Here is a 21,746-nt window from a genome sequence, read left to right on the forward strand (position 1 = left end):
GCAGTTTTAGCTGTTTAGCTGCCTCCAGACTATACTAAATTTGTCAAAGGGGAAGAAGTGGGTGGCATGGTGGCTCAGTGGTTAGCACTGCTGCCTCACAGCGCCAGGGATTCAGGTCTGATTCTAGCTTTGGGCAACTGTCTGTGTGGAGTTTGCATGTTCTCCCCGTATCTAAGTGGGATTCCTCCTGATGCTTCAGTTTCCACCCACAGTCCAAAGGTTAGGTGGATTGGCCATGCTAAGTTGCACATGGTGTCCAGCGATGTGAAGGCTAGGTGATTTAGTCATGGGAAATGCACAGTTACAGAGATAGGGTAAGAAGGTGTGATGCTCTTCGGAGGGGCTGTGTGAACTCGATGGGTTGAATGGCCTGCTTTCACACTGTTGGGATTCTATGAAAACATGTTGACATAATAATTGATCTTCAGCATATGTCCTTGACAAAGCTAAGCCTATAAAATCTAAGTTTCTAGACGTTTGTAAGGAACATAAGGAGTTCCTCTCAATACCATCTTATTTTCCCACACACATTACTTTATGTCAATTATGGTATTTAATTTGAGAAGAACATCTTGAACAAATTTAACCAAATTGTGAATGTCTCTTAACAGGGAGCCATATTCTGCAGATCCCCAGGGTCCGAGCTAATGATGCTGGGAGATATACATGCCGAGCTGTCAATGAGGTTGGAGAGGACCAACTGCACTATGAGCTTGTCATCCTGAGTGAGTAACCATAAGCAAGTGTTAGACAATTATCCTTGTAAATGTGAGGACTTTGAGGTTATGTTTGTAATACTTCAGTGACATGGTCTTAGACTGCTATCATTGCACTTTCTACCTTATCCAGGAGGTATTGCCTATTTTGTACTCAGTTCCCTTTCTATACATTTTCCCCCTTCAATAATTATAATTTGCGATAGAGCATTTCTTAAAAATGCCTATCTTTCTTTGTGCCGATTTCCCATTTTATCAAATATATTACGGTCACTGTAATGTATTATTTAACATTTAATATTTCCCTCATTTGTTTTCAAGTTTAAAGTGGTTTATTGACACTCATCTCTTTCCACTATGTATATGGAGCATTTTAAAAATACTTAACGTGTTAATTTCTAGGGAGCAGGGGAAGAGGAGTAATGTTCTTGAGGTTGGTCTCTGTTTCAGCCTGAGGTTTGCGAGTGCTATACAAGCTAGCTGTTTCCTTTCACCTGGGTCAAATCATGATCACAGGAATGTTAAATTCCTCTGCGTATTTGATGCATTTGAGCCATGTCTCACAGGACAACATTATGGGAAAAAGATCTGGAGTATTGCGAGGCTTAAAGGAATATGTATTATTTTCATCTTCCAGGCACATCAGTGATCAATAACTCACCCCATTTGTGTCACCTTTTCCATCCCACACCTGGTACAAACCAAGGTTTAAAGTAAGATTGGAAATGTGGATAAGTCCAAGAATGAGGTCGTTAAAACTTAATGGTTAGTTTGTGGTTTTGAAAGCTTTTGCATCAAAAAGATTGTGGACAGAGACACACACACACACACACACACACACACGCATTTATACTGTACCTGAATCTACTGTCCATCAAACACATCAGACAGATGTAAATTTAGCATTCTTTTCATTTTGTGAGAGACAGGTCAGGTTAAGATTGTTCTCAGTCAGTAGGAATTAAAGATCTATCTTTATTACTTGTTCTGAGTACTTGGAATTAATTACAACCCCACCAAGGCACTAAATGAACAGCGCTGAGGCTCTTGTTTAAGAAGTGCGTGAGAGTTTGAAAAGAAGCCACTTTATCCGAGAGCTCCAACTGTCAGTAAGAGCAGTCACTGAGAGCATGTCTTCTGATCTCAAGAGATTAAAGACACATCTGTAAAATCACATTGGCAGGAGACCAAGATTCGTAAATCTAAGTAGGTGGAAAAATACCACTTAGTCATCACTAAATGCGATAATTATAGATCCAGGTATGTCAGGAGCATGTACAGGACTGTGTCAGTATTTCCTGAATGGTTGGCCAGATGCTTTTATCTCATTTTTATGTGCCTCCTTCTTTTCTCAACTTCATTTATAACTTTTTTTTGTCATATAACACTGCATTTTCTTGGAAATAGTATTGATACCAAATTCCAAAATCCTCCAGTGCGTACACAGAACCAAAACCATAGCAAGTGAACCAGTCACATAACAAGCAGCAATTATAATTAATTGCTCAACACATAGAACAATTCCAGTCTGTGGGAAACAAAATCAGAAATTACTGGAGAAACTCAGCAGGTCTGGCAGCATCTGTGGAGAGAAAGCAAAATTAATGTTTCAAGGCCAGGCTAAAGAAGGGTCACTGGACTGAAAACATTAACTCTACTTTCTCTTTTCAGATGCTGCCAGACCTGAGTTTCTGTAGTGATTTCTCTTTTTGTGTCAGATTTCCAGCATTTTGTTTTTATCCACTCAGAGTCATAGAGTCATAGAGACGTACAGCATGGAAACAGACCTTTCGGTCCAACCCGTCCATGCCGACCCGATATCCCAACCCAATCTAGTCCCACCTGCCAGCACCAGGCCCATATTCCTCCAAACCCTTCCTATTCATATACCCATCCAAATGCCTCTTAAATGTTGCAATTGTACCAATCTCCACCACATCCTCTGGCAGCTCATTCCATACATGTGCCACCCTCTGTGCAAAAGAGTTGCCCCTTAGGTCTCTTTTATATCTTTCCCCTCTCACCCTAAACCTATGTCCTCTAGTTCTGGACTCCCCAACCCCAGGGAAAAGACTTTGCCTATTTACCCTATCCATGCACTTCATAATTTTGTAAACCTCTATAAGGTCACCCCTCAGCCTCCACGCTCCAGGGAAAACAGCCCCAGCCTGTTCAACCTCTCCCTATAGTTCAAGTCCTCTAACCCTGGCAACATCCTTGTAAATCATTTCTGAGCCCTTTTAAGTTTCACAGCATCTTTCCGATAGGAAGGAGACCAGAATTGCACGTAATATTCTAACAGTGGCCTAACCAATGTCTTATACAGCCACAACATGACCTCCCAACTCGTGTACTCAATACTCTGACCAATAAAGGAAAGCATACCGAACGCCTTCTTCACTATCCTGTCTACCTGTGACTCCACTTTCAAGGAGCTATGAACCTGCACTCCAAGGTCTCTTTGTTCAGCAACACGCTGTAGGACCTTACCATTAAGTGTATAAGTCCTGCTAAGATTTGCTTTCCCAAAATGCAGCACCTCGCATTTATCTAAATTAAACTTCACCTGCCACTTCTCAGTCCATTGGCCCACCTGATCAAGATCCTGTTGTAATCTGAGGTAATCCTCTTCGCTGTTCACTACACCTCCAATTTTGGTGACATCTGCAGTCTTACGAACTATACCTCTTAGCACACAGCTTTAATAGCAGTCCCATTTTTGAGTCAAGAATCTGTGTATTCAAGCCATTTTGCAAGATTTAATCATGTAACCCAGACAAGTGGTTCTTCTGTTTTCCTCCAGACCATCTGCCCCGACAAGCCCACTATTTTCAAATACTTGTCCCATCTAACTCCATTTATTTCACCAAATCACAGAATTGTTAAAGCACAGAAAGTGACTACTCGGCCCATCATGTTAGTTATGGTCCTCTGAATAAGAAATTCACTTAGTGCCGTTCTCCCACATCCTCCTTGTGACTCCGCACATTGGACCTTTTCAAGTAAATATCTTAGTCCCTTTGACTGCTTCTGTTCATCAGTCTCCATTATATTCTTAGGCAATGCATACCTGACTTTAAACATTTATAAGGAACTACTTTTTTGCATAATCATTTTTAGTGTAGATATAGTAATTGTTTTCTTTGGTTTCAATTCTGCTGCCTTACTCTGCTGTTTTAATATGAAATTGAACAATTTCAGTGGAACTTGCTGACCAGGAAAGCACTTTGTATCTGTTCCCTTTCCCGATGTTACTTTACCTGTGGTGCAGAAATCCTGAGCTTATGAACAAGAGACAGGACTAGGCCATTGATCCCTCAGGCCTGCTCCACTAATTAATAAAAAGTTAACAGATTTGATTGCAAGTGCAAGTCTACATTTCCACCTATCCAACTAACTGTTCAACCCCTTGCTATCCACCTCTGCCTTAAAAATGTTGAAAAACTCTGCTTTCATTAAGTTTACAAGAAGAGAGTTGCAAACAACATAACATTCTGTGAGAAAAACATTCACCTCATCTCTGTTTCATTAAGTGATCCTTTATTCTTAAACAGTCAGCCTAAATACTACAGTCTCAGAAGAATAAACAGTCTTTCTACATCTAACATGTCGAGATCCCTCAAGTTTTTATTTATTTCAATCAAGTGACCCCTTATTCTCCTTAACTCCAGCAGGTACAGACCTAACCTGTCCACCTTTTCCTCATAAAATAACATATTCATTTCAGATATAAGTCTCTACATATTCTCTGGATCACTTCATGCAATTTACATCCTGTCTTAAAGATAGTGACCAGTATTGTCAACAGCACTCCTGATGCGGTCTCACTAGTGTCCTGTACAACTGAAGCATGATCTTTCCATTTTTCTATTCAATTACCCTCACAATAAATGATATTTTATTAACTTTCCTAATTTCTTTTATACCTGTGTATTAGCCTTTTTGTGATTCATGCACTGGGACACTCAGAACCTCTGTATCTCAGTTCTGAAACCTTTCATCATTGAACAAAATACTTTTTATTCCTGCCAAAATGGGCAATTTTACATTTCTCCAAATTATGCTCCAATTACTAGATATTTGCCTATTCACTTAACCTTTCTATATCCCTTTATAGTTAACCTTTCTATATCCCTTTGTAGCCTCGTTATGTCCTCCTCACAGCTAACTTCCTTGTCATCAGCAAATTTGTCAACCATACCTTCCATCCCTTTATACAAATCATTTATATAAACTGTGAATAGTTGAGGACCCTTTGCACATATTCATTCTTATTTGCCTTTTTCTAGTCCCTCCTGTTATTCATTCAGAAGGTGGAGAGTTTGGAGAGGAGCTGGTGTCAGTTGTTAACAAAACAGTTAAACTGCATTGTGAGGCAGCAGGGAAGCCGCCACCTTCCATATTTTGGTTCAGAGACAGCCTACCCATTGCAACAGACTCTAGATACCAACTTTTGAATAATGGCAGCATTCTGCAGGTAAGAGCTCAGTGGACATTGGACAACTAAGTATCTGGTTATCTCTGTTGGAATCTGGTCTGTAGACTATTCAAGCTGTGCAGAAACTCAGTTGCTATTCTGTGTTGTGTCAGGCTTTGGATTGAACCTCAATCATGCGCTGCTTGTTTTACTTTCTCTGTAGATTCACGCGGTGCAGGCATCTGATGCAGCTGGCTACATTTGTCTAGCAGAAAACCCAGCAGGAAGCACAAAGAAGCTTTTCAGCCTTCGTGTTCAAGGTAACAATCCCTGCTGAATTTTAGGGACCAATTATACATCTTACGCTTCGTTGCGACACTAGACACTTGAAGTAATGTAGTGTCTTTAACAGAGAAAGTGCTCCAAACCATTTCATAGAAACATACAGAACAGTTCAAACTAGAAGAGTTTGTGTAGGTTTCCTGTAGTTGTATTTACAGTCAGTTCTGCTGTAATGCAGTCGTTCCATTCTCATGCAATAAGAAAATTGTTATGAGAAAATCGTGTAATAGCAGCACCATTTAAACTAATGGGGCCAGAATAGCGTTATAACCAATACACACTTTAAAATTTTGCACTTGAGAAACAATATCCCCAATTCATCAATCATGATATAGCGAATTTGTGTTAACGAAACGTACATTATAGCAGAACGACTTGTAATTAGATTCTTTGACTTAATCAGAGCTTCCACTGAAATAGAATGGACCCAGGTGTTTGAAGCAGTTAGGATCAATTCTCCTGAAATGTGGAAAGCAAATTCATTTGATGGGTGTTCTTTATCACCTTCAGCCACCCTCTTTTCTTGTTTCTACTCTCCACCTGTTTCTTATTGTTTCTTTCTCACAATACAGCTTTGGGATGCACCATTTTAAGCACTTCTTCCTTATTCCTTCAAACATGTGTTTCTGCAAGTTCACTGTACACAGATCAAGATTGATTGCACTGCCTCTTACAAATTTAATCTGTACCTGCCTTTCTGAAAAAAGTCATGTTAGAGAAAGAAAAATAAAATTTAGAATTTTGATTTTACATTCATGTTTGTTTTATTGAACAATTCTGTCCTCAAGGTGAAGGAAGAAGTCCTAACGTTACAAAATATTTGATGTTGCAACTTAACTTTAGTGCTGGGCTTTTGAATAAAGATCAATCAGCATCAACTTGCATCTGGTTCTGTTTTCTTTGTCCAGTGCCTCCCATGCTTCTGGGCTCCTCTCCAGAAAACGTCAGTGTTGTGATGAATAATCCCATTTGGTTAACATGTGAATACCGAGCAGTACCTTCAGCAGACATCGAATGGTACAAAAATGGACAGTTGCTGCAATCCCGCACTGACATGCTGATTCTTCCAGGTGAGACTTTGACAAGGAAAATATGAGATGAAAGTGCAAAACAACCATTGACCTTTCCAAGGATGCCATCATCCAGAACCCTCCATTCCCTATCCATGACATATTAAGGGACGATTCCTGAAAAAATGGCTATTCCCAAATTTATTGAATGCTCAGATTCAAAAGGACCAGACAAGATTACTAATGGTCAGCGTACCTCTCTTTATACCACTTAGACAAGTCAGCAGATACATCGTCTATTCAAAGAATTTATTATAAGCAAATTTCTTATAAACTCTCATTGTGACACTTGATGAGCATCCTACAGTTGTCCTTTCGTTCAATAGGTGCATTTTGGATGATTTTAAGTGTGTAATTTAGTAACTGTCATTTATTTAATGTATCAATTAGTCATTGTTCAAATTCAGGGCTAACAACCTGAAGGTGTTGAATGTAAAGATGTTTTAAATTAGAACAAACATTTTCTTCTCTCATTCAACCTTGGATTAAGTTTAAATCTGTAGTGTATTCAAAATAAGGACTTCCCTTCAGTGAGTGAATACAGTGGACATTTTGAACCATGTAGACCAGCAAAGTGACTCTTTCAGTTTTCCGTTTATAACCATAAGATCACAAGATACAGGAACAGAATTAGGCCATTTAGCCCATCGAGTTTATTCTGCCATTCAATCAGGGCTGATACGTTTCTCGGCCCAATTCTCCTGCCTTTGTATAACTCTTGATCCTCTGAATCACCATGAACCTATCTATCTCTCTCTACTCAATGACTTGGCCTCCACAACATTCTACAGCAATGAGTACCAAAGTCACTACTGTCATGCTGAAGAAATGCCTCCTCATCTTTGTTCTGAGGGTTGTCCCTTCACCCTGAGCCTGTGCCCAGGGTCCTAGTCTCTCCTGCTCATAGTCTCTACCTTTTCCACATCCACTCCATCCTGGCCCCACAGTATCCTGGAAGTTTCAGTCAGATCCCTCGTCAACCTTCAAAACTCACAGATTTCTCAACCGTTCCCCATATGACAAGCCCTTCACTTCCACGACCATTCTTATAAACCTTCTCTAGACCCCAGCTCATCTTTCCTTAGACACAGGGTCCAAAACTGCTCACAGTATTCCAAATGCAGTCTGATCAGAGGCTTATATAGCCTCAGCAGCACATCTCTAATCTTGTTGTCTAGCTCTCTTGAAATGAATGCCAAAATTGCATTTTCCTTCCTAACCTCCAATTGAAGCTACATGTTAATCTTAAGAAAATCCTGAACTAAAACTTCCAAGTCCCTTAGTGTTTCAGATCTCTGAACCATTTCCCTAGTTAGAAAATGGTCTATGCCTCAGTTCTTCCTACCAAAATGTATAACCTCACACTTTCCCACATTGTATTCCATTTGCCACTTTGCTCACTAGTCTATCATACCCAAGTCATTCTACAACTTCCCATTTCCTCAATACTACCTGTCCCTCCACCTATCTTTGTGACATCTGCCAACGTTGCAAACATGCTCTCGGTTCCTTCATCCAGATAGTTAGTGCGTAACATGAACAGTTGTGGTCCCAACAATGACCCCTGCTGAACTCCACCAGTCACTGACTGCCATCCTGAAAAATACCCCTTTATCCCTACTCTCTGTCTTCTGCCAGTTAGCCAATTCTCTACCGTGCCAATCCCTTGCCCCGAACACCATGGGCTGTTATCTTAACTAGTAGCCTCCTGTGCTACCAAGGGGAAAGTGAGGAATACAGATGCTGGAGATCAAAGTCAAGATTAGGGTGGTGCTGGAAAAGTACAGCAGGTCAGGCAGCATCTGAGGAGCAGGAAAATCGACGTTTCGGGCAAAAGCCCTTCATCAGGATGTTGCCTGACCAGCTGAGCTTTTCCAGCACCACTCATTCCACAAGACCTTTTAGAAATCCAAATAGATTATGTCCACTGATTCTCCTTGGTCTAATTTCCTTCTTACCTTCTCAAAGAATTCCATCTGATTTGTCAGGCATGACCTCCTCTTGATGAAGCTGTGCTGAACCACCCTTTTTTATCATACACTTTCACTTACTCTGCAATCTCATCCTTAATAATGGACTCTAAACTCTTAACAACCAAGGTCAGCTAACCAGTGTATAGTTTCTTATCTACCGCCTCTCTCCCTTCTTAAAAAGGTTTGTTCCATTAGCCATTTTCCAGTCCTCTGGGACTCTCCCTGTCTCCAGTGATTCCAGAAAAGCCACCACCAATGCCTCTACAATCTTCTAAGCTCTCTCCTTCAGACCTCTGAGGTGTACTCCATCCAGTCTGGGTGATTTATCCAGCTTCAGATATTTCAGCTTCCCCAACACCTCCTTGGTGATGGCCACTACACTCACCTCTGCTGCCTGACTCTCTTGAGGTTCTGGTATGTTGCTGGTATTTTCCATTGTAAAAACTGATGCAAAGTCCCTATTCAGTTTCTCTGTCATTTCTTTGTTTCCCATTACTACTTCTCCAGCCTCATTTTCCAGCAGTCAAATGTCCATTCTTGCCTCTCCCTTAACCTTTTTAGACATCTAAAAAATACTTTTACAATCTTCTGTTATATTACTGGCTAGCTTCTTATATTTCATCTTCTCCCGCCTTATTGCTTTTTTAGTTTTTATTTAGTGCTGAGATAAGAGTTCAATCAGACCTCAGTCTGGGAATCAGCAAGAAGAGGAAGCAAATTCTAGATTCTTGCTTCCAGTTAACATCTTGGAAAACACAAGTGTGATCATACAGATCTAGAAATTCGGACCAGGTAGAGTCCATTCAGGCCCTCAGTGTGGTCTCTAGATGAGGTCAAAATTGGTTTGGTTACATGGCTCACACGTTTTAATCCTATTAATGCTTGATGCCTTCCTGTTCTGATTGGATTAATTAACAGTGACAGATCAGTACCTATGGATCCATAATACAGGATAGAGTCTCAATAAGGTGGCAGAAAGAGTGTTCCCTCTAAATATTAGTGTTTTAAAGCTACAGGGATTCCAACATTGTTTGTTGAGGCATGGAATTTGGAAACTCAGAATATATAAGACTTGTGTCCACACAAGGAAAGTGTCAAGGCTGGACTCTATCTAAAAAGTGTTCTTGCTTATCCTAAAGAGAATAGCTCAATATCAGTTGTTCTACTCTTTGTAATGCAGTCTTCAACAGAACAAATTACTCCATTTAAAATCTGATTGAAGATTTGTAGCTCGGGTATCCGTTGTTGTGGTTCTGCTCGCCGACACATTGACCTGGACACCATATACAAACCACTACAGCTGAAACTGACACCCGGAAACAGCAAGAACATCCATCAACAGACACATTGACCTGGACACCATATACAAACCACTACAGCTGAAACTGACACCCGGAAGCGGCAAGAACAAACCAATATAAATACCGGAAGAAACATCAAAGCAGCACTTCACACGAGGCTCCAACAGCACTGATGATGTTCCCTAGCCAGGGAACGAAACGTTGCAGCAAAAACTTCCAGCTCGGCGAGCAGAACCACAACAAATTACTCCATATTTATTTTAACAATTTGTTTGGATTATGGTTGAATAATCTCTGATTTATCTCATTTCTGTTCCAGGTGGTCATATCCTTCACATTCCCAGAGCAAAGACAGAACACAATGGCAACTACGTTTGTGTTGCCACCAATGCAGCAGGGAGAGACATGAAGGACATTCACCTCCATGTATATCGTGAGTATCAAAACCAACTTGTGATCTGTTAGTCAAAGAACGTGGGAAAAATATGTGAAAGAGAATGTTCTCAACAAACCCATGAACATAACATATGAGTATACAAATTAAGGGTGAGAGTAAGGCCATTCAACCTCTCAAGTCTGTTCCATTATTTCATAAAATCAATACTAATCTCATTGTGACCACTATTTTCCAATCTACCCATCTCAAAATGACTTCTGAGATCAGTGGCTGGCATTTTCAGTTTAGGCTCAAGAAGCTTGACACCATCTGTGACAAAGTAGCTCACTTGACTGGCACCTTATCCACCACCCTTCAATATTAACTCTTTAATCACTGACACGTGGTAGCAGCAGTATGTATCATCTATAAGATGTATTGCAGTAACTCACCACAGCTCCTTCAAAAGCACCTTCCAAACCCATGACCTCTACCACCTGGAAAGACAATGCCAGTAAGTAGATGCATGAGATTACCACCACCTACAAGTTTCCCTTCATGCCACACACCATCCTGACTTCGAACTAAATCACTGACCCTTCTCTGTAGCATGGTCAAAATCATGGCGCTCCCTTGCTACGAGCACCTAGGTTCTCCTGATTGTAATTTACTGCATAAGGCAGTTCTTTGTCACTCTTCAATGGCAGTTAAGGATGGACAATAAATGCTTGGCCTATCTAGCAATATTCACATCCTGTGAATGATTAGAAATAAAGGTTAGCGAGTTTTGAGAAGATTTGTAGTTCAGGTTGATGTTTTGGATGTAGGTTTGGTCACTGAGTTGGAAGGTTTGTTTTCAGACATTTCGTCACCATACTAGGCAACATCTTCAGTGAGTCTCTGAATGAAGGCTTCATTCGGAGGCTCACTGAAGATGCTGCCAAGTATGGTGACGTAACATCTGAAAACAAACCCTCCAGCTCAGCGAGCAAACCTGCATCCTAAAAATAAAGGTGCAACACATCTTAGGTTATAGGTAAAGCTTTCCCTACATTTCTCCAATAGCTTAGTTAAATGCAGTTTTAAAGATACTTCTATCCAATCCTAAAAGTTCTGCTCAGTTCCTAATCTTTGAAGAGCATCATGGTGACACTTATCCATTTCTGGCACCAGACATCCCACTGACTAAGATATGCAATTAGTTCAAAAGTTAGACTAGTTTATACTTTGAATCCATATCTGTTAGAAGATGCGTTGAGCCGAAACAGATTAGTTTTAAGTGAGACTTTTAAAGCAGCACATTAAAGAAAGGGAATGTTCTTCCCTTCATTCTGAGCTCACTGGAAGTCATGTCCCAGATGTGAGCATCTAATATGTAACCAATCATCTCACTCTGTCATCATTCCTCTTAAAGTCATCCCATCACATGACCTTTAATTAAATAACTACTAAAACATGCAAAATAATTAACATAGAAACAATCCCAAGATGAGTTACATGGGTGTATCAAAAAGCTGAATGCTAAGCCTAAGTAGATTTTAGGGGAGGTGACCAAACGTTAAGCAAAGAACTTGAGTTTTTTGGAGGGTCTTAAATCAGGAGATGGAGTTCTAACTCAAAAGAGGTTGGAGGAATGAAGAGTGAAGAGGCTGGAGGAAGTTAAAATATAGGAGGGGAAGGACCAAGAAGAAACTTAAGCACTTTGTTGTTTTAACTTCAAGATATTGAGTGATGGGAGGCAATGTAAGCCATGACAGTAGGGATGATGTAGTAGGATATGAGCAACGGAATTTTATCTGAGTCAAGTTTTCAGAGTGGGAGAGGTCAGATTGGTCAAGAGAACACTAGAATAGCCCAGTCTGGAGATGAACAACATTTTTAATGATGGATTCCCTTAGCATCTAGGTGAGGGAAGGCAAATTTCTGGAGGTGGAACAGGCAATCTTTGTGATGGAGAGGAATATGGAGTTGGAAGCTCAGCTTGAGGTTGAATGTGATGCTAAATCTGCACATAGTTAGTTCAGCCTGAGAAAGTGTCCAAACATGGACTTAGGTTTGGACTTGTAGCTGGGTTCAAAAGTGATGGCTTCTGTCTCCTCAGTGTATAGTTTGAGATGCATACGAGTGGAAGCTGATCTATTGTCTGTTACTTCAGATCATGAAGAAGATATCGTCAAAAGTGATTTTTTGGGGGGAGAATCTGGCAAAAATGGTGTGGGGGTGGGGGGAGATGAATCATTTTGAAATACTCTGGAAAGAGTGGGACCAAGTCAACACACAGAGCTGGACAATGGAGCACCAACATGGTAGAGGGTGGGTGTAGTTGACCGTGTCAATGTGGTGTAAACCTAGCATAAAGTTTGCTAGAATGGAGAGAGAGCAACACTGCATTTTAGTACTGAACAGTCCTCGTGTCTTTTTAATGTTATTAGTGAGTGATAGGTTAATGATAGTGGTGTATACATTTAGTATGATGCGCTATTGATTTACTGGGAAGCATTGTGATCAGCCTAAAATATAAACTGATAAACTTTTGTAGTTTTTGTGCCATGACCAATTAAGAATGTTACATTTGGCTTGTTAGCTATTGCCCTATTTGCAGCATCAGAAAGTACAGTATTCCTAGATATTCTAATCAATGTCTTCTGAATTTCGACCTCCGTAGTCCCACCCTCCATTAAATACCATGGTGACAGTTACTCTGAGGCCATCACAATCCGTGCTGGAGAGACAGCTACTCTCAGATGTGAATCAGAAGCAATACCAGTCCCTACTGTTATGTGGTATAAGAATGATCACCATCTGGCTTTGGTAAATGGAACCCAAATCCTATCTGACGGTCAAATACTCCAAATACAAGATGCTCAGGTAATATTTCAAATGTTGACCGCAAGTTAACTTTATAATTTGCTTGTTTGCTATTAATATGCTGGAGCAAAAATACGTTATGAAGTTCGCTCCACCATTTAGGGAGTTCATGGCTTATTTGATCATTCTCAACTCTACTTTCCCCTGCCTTTTGCCCATAATTCTTGGTTTCCTTACTGATTAAAAATATGTCTATCTCATCTACAAACCTTTTACTTCCCTTGCTGGGTCAAAATCCTGGAGTTCCTTCCAGTGGCATTGTGAGTCTACCTATAGCACAAGGACTGCAACAGTTCAAGAAAGCAGCTCATCACCACCTCCTCAAGGGCAACTAGGGACAGGCGATAAATTTGGCTCCAATAGCAATGAATGAATAAAAAAAATCCAAATTATGAGTATACATTGTAAATAAGTGTGGACTCAGCATTGATTCCTATGGCACTCCATTAGTTGCAAGTTGCCATCCTGAAAATGGCCTCCTTATTTCAACTCTCTGTCTTCTATTAGTTAGCCAATTTTTTATCTACCCTAATATCCAGTCTCCCAACACCATGGGCTCTTAACTTACTAAGTAACCTTTGTACTATTTGTATATGCGGCTGATGCTTGTCGTCATAAGAACCTGCATTCGGAGGTTTCTGCGTTGTGGCTCCCACGTAGTTCTGGCTGACCAAGAAATCCACAAATTTACACCTGCATATTGTAACTATTTACAGATTGTTAATCAATTAATCGTCTTGTGGTGGGAAGATAACAAATCATATTCATCTTCAACATGTTTATTATAGTTCTTTTATATGGCTAGATGTAAAAGGCTCTGGGACATATGCATGCAGAACTACGTTCATACTGATTCCCCCACTTGCCCAATCCCTAATTGTTGGACAGCATGTCAACATTGTTAAGATCTTCCTTGATTTGCAATGGACCTCCAATATCTCCTGCACTGTGACACTACCTCCAAGAAGCTCAATGTCCTTTTCTACACAAAGCACTTTTGTCCAATATGAACAGGATATAAAAAAAGATCTTACCATCTGATGTGTTAGTATTTAGCTTAGCTTCAATCTTCAGCTTCTTTCTCTCTGCTACTAAATCTCATGTTTCACAATGTTATTGCAATTGAATTTTCATTTTGATTTTCAAAGCACGAAATAACACATTGCTTCCTATTAGTTTGCCCATTGTTAATTTTTGTTCATGTGGTTTTAGGTTACAGATTCTGGGCATTATATGTGCAATGTTGCCAACCTGGCTGGACACATGAAAAGGACCTTCCGGCTGAATGTACACTGTAAGCATGGGAGCACATTAGACTTCAGACAACTGTTTCCTGAGTATATTTTAAACATTTTTTTGGATCTCAATTTTGAAAGATTATGATGCAAAACTTGCCTTCAGGAAATTGTTTGACTCGGGTACAGCCCTTGGTTTAATGGATTGTACCAGCATAGTAAAAGATCAAAGTATCAAACAACTGATGTGATGTATTGAACAAACCTAAATAGCTGTTAAGTCTGTAATCAATTAGAATGGGTTGCAGGTTTTGATTCATTAACATGTAAATCCCAGAAGATCTTTGATCCTTTACTATAATCTCTGTGTCCTATGATCCTGCAGCACTAGCTACCTGATAATGGAGCAGCGCTCCAGAAGCTTGTGCTTCCAAATAAACCTGTTGGACTGTAACTTGGTGTTGTGTGATCTTTAACTTTGTCCACCCCAGTCCAACACTTGCACCTCCACATCATGGGGACCTTCAGCAGCCGGAGTGTGTCCCTTTCCATTAAAAAAAACTTTCCTAAAACTCTTTCTGCAATTTTCCTGGAAGGTAGCAGGTGATCTTTGATATCCACTGAACTTTCTCTCTTTGCTGGCACTCTGTTCTCTCCTCCCTCCTGTATCAGGCAATGTTAAAACAAGGTTAAAATACTCTGAGGATCCTGAAGCATGTAGCAGCACTGGCTTGGCTCCTAATCCACCAGAAGCTCAACTTGTTTTTTTTCTTCAAATTCACAGAACGCGGGCTCTGGCCAGGCCAATATTTATTGCCCATCCCTAATTGCCCAGAGGACAGTTAAGATACAACTCAAATTGCTGTAGTTCTGGAGTCACATGTAGGCCAAACTAGGCAAAGATAACAGTTTTCCTTCCCTATAGGATATTAGTGAACCAGATGGATTCTCTTCCTGACAATAGCCAATAGTTTCACGGTCATCTTAATGCCCGAATTTTTATTGAATGCAAATTCCATCATCTGCCATGGTGGGATTCAAATCCAAGTCCCCAGATCATTAGATGGTTTTCTGAATTAATAGTTTAGTGACAATACCACTAGAACATTGCTTCACCTTCTGTGGGACAGAAAGCATAGGTTAGATTTTCTTACATTCACCGAGTTCGGACCCAGTTTAGGCTAGTTTACAAAATCTCAGAAGTTGTCTTATGATCCCAATGCTACTAAGACAACTTTGAATTTTTAAAGGGCTGGTGATGCAGAATGAATGGGAAATGTGCTTACCACCGATTAATAGCCCCTTCAGCTCATTACAATTGCAAAAAGCACCAAGTTATTTATGGACATTCTTTATTTTTGTACTAATGTTTCTTCTTCCTTTTTTTCAGCCCCACCAACTTTTGAAGAGCCTTTGGAAGAGGTTATTTATCAGACAGCTGGCAATGCCTTTGGCCTATCATGCCAGTCATTGGGAGTTCCACCACCCACAATCACTTGGCTCAAGGATGGAGAACCATTAGGTAGGACTGGATATGGTCAGTATGGTCATTGATTTGGTTAGACTGTGGAACACACCAACACAGAAAGTGGTTGAGCCAAGTCATGTGGATGTTTTTGAAAGGAAGCTAGATGAACACATGAGATAAAATGGAATAGATAGAGTTGATGATGGGCCCAGATGGGGTAGATGGAATGGGAAAAAACTTGTATGGAATAAAAACATCAGTGGAGGCAAGTTATGTTGAAAGCACATTTCTGTGGTATTTATTCTAGGTAAAAATTAACTTATGTTTGTTTTAAAAAGTGAAATGTCATTGAGCTAGGTGACATATTACTGAATAAAACATTGGATAAGTGGCCAGATTTCCCATGAAAAATGTAGATGAGTGTGAGATCGTAGAATCATACTCTTGGAATCTGTATAGACAAATTCTTAAAAGTACATGCAAGTGGATAAAAAGCAATTTAAAAAGCATAAAATTATTAATAGGATAATAGAATGGAAAAACATTCACTTTGGGTATTATTGATCATTCTGGGTCATCACATTAAGTCAATCCGTAAAATTTTGGAAACAATACAGGAAATGTATTGTACAGATATATGTGAACTTACAAATGAGAAGCAAAATCAGAAGTTGCTGGAAAAGCTCAGCAGGTCTGGCAGCATCTGTGAAGAGAAATCAGAGTTAACGTTTCAGGTCCGGTGACTCTGCCTCAGAACTGTTCTCAGGAAGGTCACTGGACCAGAAACATTAGCTCTGACTTCTCTTCGCAGATGCTGCCAGACCTGCTGAGCTTTTCCAGCAACTTTTGTCTTTGTTTCTGGTTTGATTGGTTTTTATGAATTAGGAGTATGGATTTGTCCTTCAACCCTTTAAGTCAGTTCCATCATAGTTGATCTGATTACTCAACATCCTTACCTACCTCAAAATCCTTTTGCCTGTTGTTTATCAAGAATATATCCATCTCTGCCTTTAAAAATATTTAAGACTGCTTCTAACACCTTTTGAAGAAAAGACTTCCAAATCTGGATGTTACCAGGAAAGAAGAACCTATGACAGGTAGGAAATGTTGGAAGTATTCTCCATAGAATATGGGGAGATGATGGCCAGGTGGACTTCTCAGGAGACCATTAATCCAGAAACTCAGCTATTGTTCTGTGGACCTGGGTTCAAATCCTGCAATGGCAAATACGTTTGAATTTAATAAAAAAGGATCCAGAATTAGGAATCCATTGATGACCATAAAAAGATTCTTAGGAAGTAGCCATCTAGCTCACTAATGCCCTTCAGGGAAGGAAATTTGCCATCCTTGTCTAGTCTGGCCTACATGACTCCAGACACACAGCAACGTGATTGACTCTCAACTGTCTTCTGAAATGGTCTCACAAGCCACTCAGTTGTATCAATTGCTACAAAGTCTCAACAAAGAAATGAGATCGGACAGCCCACCTGGAATTGACCCAGGCAGAAACAACACTAAAACAGCCTGTCAACTAGCAAAGTCCTCCTCCTAATTGGAGGCTAGTGCCAAAGTTGCAAGAGCTGTCTCACAGACTGGTCAAGCAACAGCTGACAAAGTTACACTCACGGAATCATGTCTTACAGACAATGTCCCAAACACCACCATCACTATCCCTGGACATGTTGAATCCCAATGGCAGGCCAGGCCAAGTAGAAGTGGTGGCACAGTGGCATACTGTCAGGAGGGAGTTGCCATGCAAATCCTCACCATTGACTCGTGGTGCAATGAAGTCTCATTGTGTCAGATTAAACATGGACAAGAAAACCTTCTACCAGTTATCACGTACAATCTTCCTATTGCTGCTGAATCATTACTCTCCATATTGAATAACATTTGGAGGAAGCAGTGAGGGTGGCAAGGGCACTCTGGATGGGCGATTTCAATGTCCACTACCAAGAATGGCTCGCAGCATCACTGTTGATCAAGCTTGTCTAGTCCTAAAGGGCATAGCAGTCTGAAGCAGGTGGTGTCAGAACCAACAACAGGGAAAAATATACTTGATGTCATCCTTGCCAATCTGCTGGCTGCAGGTACGTCCGTCCATGAAAGCATTGGTAAGAGAAACCAATGCACTGTCCTTGTGGAGACAAAGTCCTGCCTTAGCATTGAAAATATCCTCCATTATATTGTGTTGCACTGTCACTGTGCTAAATGGGACAAACTTAAAACAGATCTAACAACTCAAGACTGAGCATCCACGATGTGGGCCATCAGCAGCAGCAGAATTGTACTCCAGCAGAATCTGTGGCCTCATGACCCAGCATATTCCCCACTCAACCTTTACCATCTAGCCAGGGTATCAACTATGGTTCAATGGAGATTGCAGAAGGGCGTGCCAGGAGCCAAATATAAAAATGAAGCGTAACCTGGTGAAGCTACCAAGTAGGAATACTTGCATGTCAAACTGCATAAGCAGCAAGTGATAGACAGAGTTAAGCAATCCCACAACCAACAGATCCGATCTAACCTCAAGTCCTGTCACATCTAATCATGAATGGCAGACATTTAAACAATTCATTGGAGAAGGAGGTTCCACAAATATCCCCATCCTCAATGAAGGAATAGCCCATCACATCAGTGCAAAAGATACGGCTGAAGCCTTTGCAATAATCTTCAGCCAAAAATACCAACTGGATGATCCGTTGTGACCTGCTCCAGTGATCCCCAGCATTACAGATACGCGTGCAGTTAAAGAAACGGTTGGAGACAGTGGATACTGCAAAGGCGATGGGCCCTGACAACGTTCTGGCAATATACTGAAGATGAGTGCTCCAGAATTTGCTGCTCCCTTAGACAAGCTCTTCCAATACAGTTACAACACTGGCATCTACCAGCCAATGTGGAAAATTGTCCAGGTATATCCTGTACATAAAAATCAAAACACATCCAGCCCAGCCAATTATTGCCACCTCAGTTTACTCTCAATCATCAGTAAATCATCAAAATGTTGTCAAGCAGCACCTGCCCAGCATTAACCTGCTCAGTGATGCCCAGTTTGGATTACCAAGGCCACTCAACTCCTGACCTCATTACAGCTTTGGTTCAAACATGAACAAGCTGAATTCAAGAGGTGAGATGAGAGTGACAGCCCTTGATGTCAACGCTGCATTCGACTAAGTGTGGCATCAAGGAGCCCTGGCAAAAATTGAATCAATGGGAATCTGGGGGCAAACTCTCCGGTAGATAGAGTCATACCTGACACATAGGAAGATGGTCATGGTTGTTAGAAGTAAATCATCTCAACTCTAGGACAACTCTGCAGGAGCTCATTAGGGTAGTGTCCTAGGCCCAATCATCTTCAGCTGCTTCAGCAATGATCTTCCTTCCATTATCAGGTTAGAGTAGAGATACCATGTCAACATAGTGGCTATAATAGCAGGTCAGATGCTAGGAATACTGCAACAAGTAACTCACCTCCTAACTCCCCACAAAGCACAAAGTCAGGAGTGTGATGGAATATTCCCATTTGACTGGATGGGTGCAGTTCTAACAGCAGTCAAGAAGCTTGACACACTTGGATAAATCAGCCTGCTAAATTAGTATTCAAAAACATTCACTCCATCCACCACCAACACTCAGTAGTAGCGATATGTAACCTGAGATGCACTGTAGAAATTCACCAAAGATCCTTTAACAACACTTTCCAAATCCACAACAACTTCCATCTAGAAGGACAAGAACAACAAATACATGGGAATGCCACCACCTGCAAATTCCCTTCCAAACCACTCACTATCCTGGAAATATGTCATCATTCTTTCAGTGTTGCTTTGTCAGAATCCTGGAATTCCCTATCTTTCTTTTGTTGTATGTCAACCCATAGCAGATGGACTGCAGTTGTTTAAGAAGGCAGCTCACCACCACCATCTCAAGGGCAACTAGGGATGAGTGGTAAATGCTGGTCAGCCAGTGATGCCCACGTCCCATGAAAGAATTAAGCAAAATAAGTTCCAGAGGTATCCCCGTGGAAGTTTTCCAGATAATTAGATGCTTTGATAGAACACCTCTCGGTCTAGACTCACAATGCCATGAGGAGGGAATTCCAGGGTTTTGACCAAGAGACACTGAAGGAGCAATTATATATTATCAAGTCAGGATGCTGATTAGCTTGAAGAGGAACTTGCAGTTATGGTGATCCCATGTATGTACTGTCCTTTTCCTTGTAGATGGTAATGCTTGTGGATTTGGAAGGTGATCTCTCAGAGCTTTGGTGAATTTCTGCGGAACATCTTATAGATGGTAGACATTGCTAACACTGAGCATTGGTGATGAAGGAAGTGAATGTTTGTAAATGTGATGCCAATTCAGCTGCTTTGCCCTGGATAGTCTTAGGCTTTTTGAATGTTGTTGGAGCTGCACTCATCTAGGCAAGTGAGGAGTATTCCATTATACTCCTGACTTCTGTCTTGAAGATGGTGAGAGATTTTGGGGAGGCAGAAGGTAGGTTATTTACTGCAGGTTTCCTAGCCTCTGATCTGTTATGATGCCAGAGTGTTATTGTGCCAAGACAGCTTGTTTATCAGTGGGCAACTGCTATCTGACATTTGATTCAGGCTGGGGAGGGAAGGGTGAAGGGGGAGATTATGGCATGGAGTAAGCTCCCACGGCAACATAGAAGTTAGCTAATTCTGCAGACAATCTAGGAAAGGGAGTTGAGGGTGAGGATGTCACAGAATTATAGACAAAATAATAATAAAATGGTAGTAAGACTAGGGTGTGGGTCTTAGCACAACCAGCACAGACATAACAAGGTGAAGGGCGTCCTTCTGTGTTATATGTTTCTATGATGTAATCGTTCCTGTGCTGTTGTCCATAGTTGAAGAAACCTTGAGGCCAAGTAAAAACACTTGCATTTAAAGAGTGCCTTTTATAAGTTCTATACATTTTAAAGACAATGAAGTACTTTTCAAAGTGTAGTCATTCAAGTTTCTGACTTGTTTTTGTAATCAAAGTATTTATGTGGATGTCCAGTTCAGTTTCTTGTCATTATTAACACGCAGGGTGTTATATTGTGGGATTCAGCGAAGGCTATGTCATTGGATGTCAGGGAGATGGTTAGCAAATCTCTATTTATTAATGGTCATTGCCCAGCACTTGTTACTTGCAGAAATATTATTTTGCAGAAATATAAATCATGACAAAATTTTATTAACAGACAGTAGTAACAGCCAGGATTGGCATATCTTATCCAGTGGTAGTAGACTCCAAACCATCCAGTTGCAGATTTTCCATTCTGGGAATTACTCCTGCTTGGCAAGGAATTCTGAGGGAGAAGTTCGTAAACATTTCTCACTCTTCATTCAAGGTAAGATAAATTCTTAAGTTTTACTGAGCTAGCTGATAGCCATGATGTAAAAATAACGACAAGAAACACTTGAATTTAAATAGCACACTCAAGACATCTCAAAATAATTTAAAGCTAATGAGTATATTTGAAATGTTGATGCAGTTGTAATATGGGAAACACTGCAGCCAGTTTGTGCACAGTAAACTCTCACAATGGGTATCATAGTGAATACCAGGGGAAAGTGTCTTGTGCAGACTGGCAGAAGTGAAGCTACACAGGTTAGAAGCCCTTAGAGTCTCTGAGTTGTTGGATTATAAACCTAAGGCTAAAGCTGATTGATGCTTGATTTTTACATCTGAAGTAGTCACAGAGTATGGAGATTTCTTGAATTCTCTGTTAATGATTGTTTTCCCAAGTTGCTTTTCCACCCAATACTGTTTTGCTGAGATAAAGAGAAAGACAAATGGGGAGACAGAGAGCAAGCCTTCCATACTCCTGATATGAATTCACGTTCTTTTCTTTGCTCTGCTGCTCAAAGTTGTTGAAATGTAGTTACTCCAGAGCCTAGCTTCATTGTTAGTTCGCCAATGTGGAAAGGCTATAAGCCTTTAATCTCTCAATATGTGAAATTAT

General features: G+C 40.6%; 1 protein-coding gene across 1 annotated transcript in view; it reads left to right on the forward strand.

Annotated features, from left to right (window-relative positions):
• The window catches only part of LOC132825764 (hemicentin-1-like), a 436,368-nt gene that overhangs the window by 289,848 nt on the left and 124,774 nt on the right, over positions 1–21,746 (forward strand). The window contains exons 56-64 of the mRNA XM_060841228.1: positions 612–725; positions 5,006–5,193; positions 5,357–5,453; positions 6,384–6,545; positions 10,139–10,252; positions 12,861–13,063; positions 14,276–14,357; positions 15,689–15,820; positions 20,982–21,131. Of these exons, the coding sequence (XP_060697211.1) occupies positions 612–725; positions 5,006–5,193; positions 5,357–5,453; positions 6,384–6,545; positions 10,139–10,252; positions 12,861–13,063; positions 14,276–14,357; positions 15,689–15,820; positions 20,982–21,131 (1,242 nt within the window). The remainder of the gene's footprint in view (positions 1–611; positions 726–5,005; positions 5,194–5,356; positions 5,454–6,383; positions 6,546–10,138; positions 10,253–12,860; positions 13,064–14,275; positions 14,358–15,688; positions 15,821–20,981; positions 21,132–21,746) is intronic.

This window comes from Hemiscyllium ocellatum, chromosome 21 (genome assembly GCF_020745735.1).
Source record: "Hemiscyllium ocellatum isolate sHemOce1 chromosome 21, sHemOce1.pat.X.cur, whole genome shotgun sequence".
Lineage (NCBI taxonomy): Eukaryota > Metazoa > Chordata > Chondrichthyes > Orectolobiformes > Hemiscylliidae > Hemiscyllium > Hemiscyllium ocellatum.